General features: G+C 35.0%; 1 protein-coding gene across 2 annotated transcripts; it reads right to left on the bottom strand.

The window, feature by feature from the left end:
- Window positions 1-382: 382 nt before the first annotated feature.
- Window positions 383-3,408, bottom strand: LOC113767368 (zinc finger protein SHOOT GRAVITROPISM 5-like). Of its 2 annotated transcripts, none has more exons than XM_027311435.1 (3): window positions 3,008-3,408; window positions 2,504-2,903; window positions 383-1,499 (listed from the first exon to the last, which is right to left on the bottom strand). In XM_027311435.1, the coding sequence occupies exons 1-3, from the start codon at window positions 3,054-3,056 to the stop codon at window positions 698-700; spliced, it is 1,251 nt and encodes a 416-aa protein (XP_027167236.1). In that variant the 5' UTR covers window positions 3,057-3,408; the 3' UTR covers window positions 383-697. The 2 variants fall into 2 exon arrangements, with proteins under 2 accessions (XP_027167236.1, XP_027167235.1); XM_027311434.1 differs by having other exon boundaries at window positions 3,012-3,408.
- Between the last annotated feature and the right edge of the window lie 5,126 nt (window positions 3,409-8,534).

Genomic DNA, 8,534 nt, shown 5'->3' with positions numbered 1-8,534 from the left:
CTCTCCCTATGCGTGTGCTTCTCTCACACACACTCACACAGTCAGAGAGACCCCTCTTTCATTCAAATATTTTTTGGATGGCAGCATCTAGCAGTACCGTTCTTTATTGTCTGGCCCTTGCTCAGATGGTCACCCGTTTCCTGACCACCTCAGCCAACAAAGATCTTCAAATAGTCCAACCAGAAAATCTAATACCACTGGAATGACTTGATAAAATAACGCCACTATTCAGCTAAGAGTTTTGCTATACTCCTGAAAGTTTTGCGAGTACTCAGGGGAAATAAAAGGTCGTGATGTAGAATCATCATGAATGGTTAAAAAATTCTTAAAAAAACCAATAAAGATATTTTATTAACTACAACAAAACTAGCTACTTGTAGAGTTGATAAAATCATTATGATATTTGCCATGTACTCATTGAATCAACAAATAACATCATCAAAAGTTTTAGATACAAATTCCAATACCCCTTAATCAGCTCTTTTGCACTTATGATAACACTCACTAGTCCTTCCTGGTGTATTCATGGATATGAAAGGAGAAAACCCAAAAAAATAAAATAAAATAAAATAAAAAGGGATAGGTTATAAATATACTTTTATCTTATATCTAACATAAAAACAAACTTTGGATGAAGAATCTGATGATGATCACTTCCTCAAGTCTCCTTCCTGTGAAGCAGATGAGTCTTAACTCTTTAACACAATGCATATTTTGGATGAACAAGCCGGTCACCTTTGACAACTTCGCCATCTGATAAAGCAGAAGAAATATAACCCATTAATGTCAATGCGCTCTCATGATGTGGAGCATGAGCTGCAGCTCTTGCTGTTCTTGAAGCATTAAACTTTTCCTTGCAAGTTTGACAAGTGATTTGCCAAATGGTAGCATTGATCTGCTTCGTGGCTTGCTCTTTTAAGGCCTGTGCCTTCTCCAACTCGGCTTGGGCTTGTTGCCTGATTCTCTTAGCATTAGCAAATTCTTGCTCCGCCAGCTCAATCTGTCTCTTAGCTTGTCTCCTAGCTTCTTCAGCAAAAGCCTTTTCAGAAATAGCCACCGCCAACTGTTCACGAGCTTCTTCTTTGATTCTTGATGCATCCATGATAGGTTTCTCGCTGTTGCTACTCTCCATTTCATTTTTCTCATTGAAATCTGATGATCCAATGGACAACTGAAGCAAAGCTGAATGATCTTCATCTTTCTTAGAAACGGAGATCATATCCATAGGACTTGATGATGATGTGGTTAAAAGTTGAAGCTCCAAATTGTGAGGACTTTTATTGGAATCCCTTGTTGGGGCAACGAATTTGGTATCCATAGCTACAGGTTTTGCCATTAAAACAGGCCATGGTGAAGCACTAACATTTGTATCACTTGAGGGACTTGGGCTTGAAGCTGTTCGAGAAAGACAAGCTGTTGCTGCAGGCTGTAAAGAATGAGATTCGGATCGGATTCTACCCAAGTTACAAGCATCTTGATGCTCAATGAAGCTCTCCACCCTAGAAGAAATGAGGACCATTATATATATATATATATATATATATATAAACAACTATTGAAAATTATTTTTGAATTAGAAGATTTACTACAAACAAGTGTAATGATTCTAGGTGTAGTGGAAAAGTAGAGCAAAGGACATTTTCAAATGAAATGATTTAATTATCTGTGCGTTTTTATCCATGAAGATAGGCACTAGGAAAAAGCTGAAAAGGAAATTATGTAGTAATTAAGAAGTAGGAATACAAACAAGCACAAAATGACTTAATAGCTAGGGGAATGAGCATTTTTAATGAAGAGAACAAACTTGGAATATGCAGAACTTTGACATCTTTAATCACATCTTTTATTTAATAAAGCAATATCTTAGATGAAGTCAATTTAGACCATTTTAAAAAGTGTATGATAATAAAGAAGGTTAAGGAATCACTTACATGCAATAAATAATTCCTTTTTGGATTTAGAAACTAATGGGATCAGCCTTAAATTAATTAAACTAGTATATATAAAACAATGACCTATCACGACCTGATCTTTGAAAACTTCGTTAACTGTCGGTTAAAACTGTTGCACTGAAATAAATTATTCGGCCGCCATCGGTCAAAATCCAAATTATTCATCTTTATAGCTTTTCTCCTTCTTGTGTTTAACCATTGCCTTCCAGCTTAGAAACCATAGCAGCCAAGATCAATGATAACTAGGAAAGGCAAAAAAAATATTGATAGAGGAAAATTTTCACTGGAAGATACATTTTGGTGGAGAGAAAAAGCCACAAAATTAGAAAAAAGAAAATGATTGGTGGAATTTGGAAATCTACCAAGCATAGAAATGCATAATTTTGATTTCAAGATTTGTTCAATCTCGAGAAAATTCTGGGACTGAATCTGGGGTGGCAAAGGACTAGCAAGAGAACGAAAACATCCCACCGAATGGCAAGAATGAAGATGAGTGGATAAGGTAAAGATTAAAAAAAAAAAAAGAACAGAACAGAAGAATTCAATTGAACCTCGAGAAAACCCGACCACAATCGCAAGAATGGCCTCTGGTACCGCAGGTTTTGAGATGGGCTTTATAGTCAGATTGAACAGCATATCCTTTGGAACATTTCTCACACACCCACTGTTTCTGATTGCTGTGTTTCCTTCTAAAATGTTTCTTTATCCCCACAAGATCGCCTAAAGCGTGACAAGGATCATGGTGAAGGCAGCTGGGCTCCGGGCACACAAAAACGCGCTTTCTCACCACTGGTGTTTCCCTTTTCAGAAGCTTCCATGGAACTTTATGCCTCCTCCTGTGCATCTGCAGGTTTTGGTCCCTCTGAAATCCTTGGTTGCAGATCTCACACACGTATCGATCCGATTCCAGCAGGGTTTTGGGTGAAAGGGATACCACTTCTGCATCTGGATCTAATTATTATTGCATGAGAACATCATGAAGATCATGAAATTTTTAGTTAGATACTGGCACAATTATACAAAATCTATCCATCAAGAGAATTGCAGCTAGGTACCTACCTGGAGTTCCTGCAGGCCTTCTTTTTCTCTTACTGTTGATTCCATTTTCTCCACAAGTAAATGGCTCAGAAGATGAGGAGGGATGGTTAATAATATCACTACTCAACATGGGCTCAAAAAATTTTTTTTTTTAATATTCTCCCCTTCTCTTCTACTAGTATGGAGAAAGCAGCTTGAAGCTCTTGAGCATGGAGCTTTAATGGATATGGCGAAGGCAGTAGGAGAAGAGAGAAGTAGAAATGGATACTGTAGAAGATACAGATAGAGATACAGATACAGCAGCAAGTGCAAACATGAGGAGGGATATAATAAAAAGGCTCTTTCTTTCGGTTATCATCAGCTTTCTTTTAGCTTTTGAACTTTCAGCTTTTTCATCAGCTTTCTTTCTTGCTTTCTCTCTTTCTCTCCTCTTACCCCTTTCACCTTGATCAGGTTCTCTTCTAACCCTTTAATAAACTTCTTCTAAAGGAAGAAGGGAAGAAGAAAGAAGGGGTTGGGTGGGCGGGAGGGGGCTGTGTGGTGAGAGGGAGGTGGCTAGAGGGGGTGCTCTATATCTATTTGTGGAGGCTTGAAAGTTCCTTGACCCAATCAAAAAACTCCAAACTTGATCCCAGCAACTAGCAATTGGACCCAAGGAAAAAACATCCCCACATAGAAACAAAACTTTCATTATGCCATTTTGCACTAATTTTTGCGTGCCTAAATTCTCTCCAACTGCACACATATTAGCTAATCCCATTTGTCATGACTGTGTGAAATGTCCGCTTTGAGTCATGTAATTTGGTCTAGAAGGTAATTAAGCTTATATATCTTCTTTATTTTACATAATACGAAAAATATCTAGATAGATTCGGTCTATAAATTTATTTGTAATTTGTGTAAGATATATTCACCCACGACATAGTCGCCAATGATCTCCGATCGATGTGAAAAAAAAAAAGAAAAAAGAATGACGAATGATATAATAAGAAGGCTAAAAAATTCATGTAATTCTTGAATCTATCACATAGCGTGCAAGTGTGACACAAGATCAAGTCTAATTAAGTATCTTGCTCAGTTAACATATGATTCATACAAGCATCACTATACAGAGGTTAATTTTAGCACAGACTTGAGGTGCTTTTATTTTATCTTTTTCTTTTTCAGTGTATCTAAAATATAAATAATGGAGGGAGGGCAATGAAATGCAACTAAAATTACTATGTTGTCCAATTTCTCTTACTACTATATATGCAGAGCCCTGAAATGATTTCAGTCCGAAGCAGCTTTTTTTTTGGTCTGTGATGATCATGGTCAAATCAAATGTCGAAAAGGCTATTTTGGTCATTATGCTGATGTTTCTTACCACAGTGATGTTTAAACAAACGATCAATGTAACAGTGAGTTAACAGCGGCAGGATTGTCTTTTGCAAATGATGTTTGGGATGGATTGCTTTCAGAGCGGACCCCATCATGTTAACAAAGAGAAAGCCTGTTCCATTACCAATTAAAACTAAACTAATATTTCTATCTGACTATTTACCATGAACGTGCCACTAAAATTTGCTATATTCTTCTTAGACTTTTATGTCCAAGTACGTAGGACAATTATTCTGAATAAATGAGAGTTTAACTTACATACGAATGGTCCAATGGTCAAGGGAGGACGCTTAAGGTCTTTTCGACTGTCAAGTTCAAGATTCAATTCTGTGATTGAGGGCGGAAAAAGTGTGAAAAGAATTGAGCGAACTTTTTTTTTTTTTTTTTTATAAAAAAAACTTACATATTAAGGCCTAGTTACTCTGAGGAACTGTTTAACCAACATGATTCCATTTTCTTCTCTCCAAAAAAGAAAAAAGAAGAATAAGACAGAATTGCCATTGAAGAAGTCGAATTTAGCTTGAAAAAAGAATTGTTTGCAACCTAAGTTTTATAATATATCTATCAAGTTTGAGTATGGAAAAAGGGATCGTAGCTAAAATGTTTTAAATTCAAAATCTCCTACTAAAAATAAAAATATCATGTTTGAGTATATCTTTTTTTTTGTATATAATAGTGCTTACTTGAATGTTACTTTTTTACTTTTCAATCGTTTCCAAATATTTGTCGTTTTCAAAATAATATCCATGAATAATTAAACAAGAACTGTTTATGAAGTTTATCAATTGTTATAACAATGCTTGGCTCAAAAGATAAAAGAGCAAACGAAGTTTTAGTTAAATTTGGCATCTCAAAGTATGATGCCATTATAAAACATCTAGAATTTTCTCTGGTTTTATAAAGACAAACAAACAATGGTTTTTTTTTTTTTAGATTTCTTAACAAGAACTTGAAAGAGAAAAGTTGCGTATACTCCATAATCCACCATTTTTTTAAAAGTCCCCTTAGATTGTGCTACTAAAACATCTGCCATGAGGCAATATTAAAGATCAGACAAACGAGGGAAAACAAAATATGAGAGTCAGAAAAAGAACAAAGATAACTTGCATGAATCAAGAATCTCAAAACGTTGCTTTCCAGCACCTTAATAGCTGTGGAGATAGAGGAAGGAGGTGGGGATGGGGGGTGGGGGGAAGTTGAGCGGTAATTTCAGGGAAATTATACAAAGTTTGGAGTTTAAGATTCCACCATTACATGACAAGATGTGAGATATCCCACTGATTTCTCTCGTACAGACAACATATGTATACGAAGGAAATTCCCAGGTCTTAGCATATTATCAGCAGTAGATGGCAGCCAATTAAATGGGGTTCATACACATTAATCATATCCATGATACAGTGCCTAAGTAATTTGTGGCTAGATTAATCTTTGGTGGTATCAAGTCTTATTTTCGTAGAATGTTCTGTACCTAATCATTTGCTTTAGATGATTAGCTTAGCTCAACAACATCACTAAATCAGCAACCTTACTAGGCCCCATCAAGATCGACTTCTTATTTGAATAAAGTTTGTCACATCCTCATGATCAAGCAAGATAAACCCTTAACTACCCAGATGAGATCATTCTAAAAAGTGTTCATGGTCAATCTTTATATAGGAACAAGAGAAAGGATAGAACATTAAATATCACATCCATTACCAAAATTGCTGTTGGTAAATATTGTTAGTAATTAATTCCATTATGAAACTGCTTTCGACGGGAAAAATCAGCTTGATTTGCTCAAGCTCTAAGAGTTTACTAATTAGGGGTTTTCAAGTATGAAAGTCTGCAAATTTTTCTGGAATGAATTGTTATATTTTGAATGGCTTCACCCTAATTTAGATATAAAAAGAAATTATATATAATTGATCGATGCAGTAAGAGAGTTTAGTTAAACTCTACGGTTCTAAGGAGTTAAAATCATTCATAACTTGCAGACATTCAGAGAGACACAGTTGCATATATAACGTTTTATTTTGTATAAAAGAACTCATACTTATGAGCCTAATTATTCAATAATCGAATATCAAGCCATGGGTGTGTGTCCTCGAATTGCTGATCATATCCTTCATTATGAACTAATTTCAAATTATTGTAGTCGAACATATGAAAAGCTGTCATGACCAAGATTAAAAACTAGCATGAAGAGATACCTATTTGTGATCCAATTGTTCTTGTAAAACTTGGGATCGAGTAACAATTTGCCCCCCCTATACTTCGAAAAAAAATGTGTATATTCTGAAATTTTGAGTTTTTTTTTTGGGGGGGAGGGGGGGGGTGTTGTTAAGTGTTAACCCTTTGTTTTAGCCGTGACTAGTTGCAGGTTATGATTTCAGCTGAGTGAGGTCAAGTTGTAGTAAACATTCTTTCTTTAACTGATTCGGAAATGCTAACGTTGTAAGGAACTCACCTGTGCTTCATTAATTATGAGCTGATTTTGACTTAGTCTGCACTTATGAATTCTTCCATTGGGTATGAGCTTCAAATGGTCACATCCTCATGAGCAGGATTACATTAAAAAAAAAAAAAAGGCACAAGAAGATGATTGCGCTTACTTGCGGGACTCAATATGATCATTATCATTTTCAGAAAGAAAAAGAAATAAGAATAAGGCAGGGAAAAAGGAAAGTTGAAATGATGGATGATGCTGAGGTGAACAGTTCAATCAGTTGGCTATGTTACAAATGAAACGTTGTTGTACATGCTCTTCATTTCAAACCATGGTGTGAAAAAATAAAAATAAAAAGAATTTGAATGGTAGTCCGTATTCTTCATCTTTTAAACATGGATTCAATAAGAAACAAACTGTACACATTCAATTTTTTTTTTTTTTTTGGTTATTTTACAAATTCTTCATCTTCTCCACATTAATCAATATCTAAGGCAAATTATTAATTTTCTTTTCTTTTGAGGAAGCTAACTGGCAATAACAATACATTATATCATTTGGTACAGTTGGGTTGATCCAGTCGAAAACAGATTTGGAGGGATTGGTTAGGCCGATCTTGGTTTTGGTTGGTAAAAAATCCACAACAATTTAAAAAAAAAAAAATCTTTTCTATCTTGCTATTAAATTGAGCCGACCTCAGACCTATCCTAGGCCACACCCAGTTGGTCAGGTCTTGAAAAGACAGAACACATTCAATCATCAAGGAATTCTGCTGATATTTCCGTGGAATTCTACGTAGAACATACAAGCCAGGGTGTAGCTTTGCCTTGCGTGCAAAATAGCTTTACGTTTCTTGAGTTAATTGGACAAGAGGGTATTGAATTGTTAATTCTCCACCGTTTCATATTTAGTCGATTCTTGAGCTACTTACATATTTTGTCCTGTAATCCAATGATCCCATCTGGGAATTTTTCATCTCATCTCATAATGCTTGTCTTATTTGTGGTTGAGATGAATCATTTTATATAATCCATTGAAACTTTTGTATTTTTGATTTTGTAATATTTGATAACAAAAAGAACCACACTAACCTCATGTTCAAATTAATTTGTCAAGTACATGTATGATTGAGGGCGAGTTTCCCCTTGTTAGAGAAAAACTCATGCAAGATTAATTGAGGATTAATTTTTCTTTTCATTTTAATTTCCATTTTCCTACAAGTTCATTATTATACATATCAAACAATCCAGATATCCTGCATGAAAAATATTACTATATACTTCTAGCAAGTACCGTTTATCAAGACAAGGTTGAACATATATGGTAAGAATATGGAATATGCATAAATTGCTCGCACCATATATAACTGCACCAAATGCTACATGGGATCCTCAATTCAATTTTTTCAGCGGCAAATCAGTGCTATTTTTATATTTATATCAAATGTCTTGTTTATTTAATTTGTGATATACTGTTTATTTAAATTTCTTCTGCCCTCAAGTGATAAGTGAAACTGACACTGAATTTGACACCGAATAGAGGCACAGAGGATCCCAACTGCTTTCTATCTAAATCATAGAAACTCCATGGAAATCAAGCTCAACAATTAAGCCTGCGTTTCACAAATATACGCGTGGGATCTTTTTATCTTTGTTTATATATATATATATATAAGTTTCAATGAATCCAGTTTGATAATATGTACATGGGTTGCCAAAATAATTTTATATTTT

The sequence above is a fragment of the Coffea eugenioides genome, chromosome 4 (assembly GCF_003713205.1).
Source record: "Coffea eugenioides isolate CCC68of chromosome 4, Ceug_1.0, whole genome shotgun sequence".
NCBI lineage: Eukaryota > Viridiplantae > Streptophyta > Magnoliopsida > Gentianales > Rubiaceae > Coffea > Coffea eugenioides.
The sequence above is the reverse complement of the archived record's forward strand: the minus strand, read 5'-3'. Positions and strand labels throughout refer to the sequence as shown.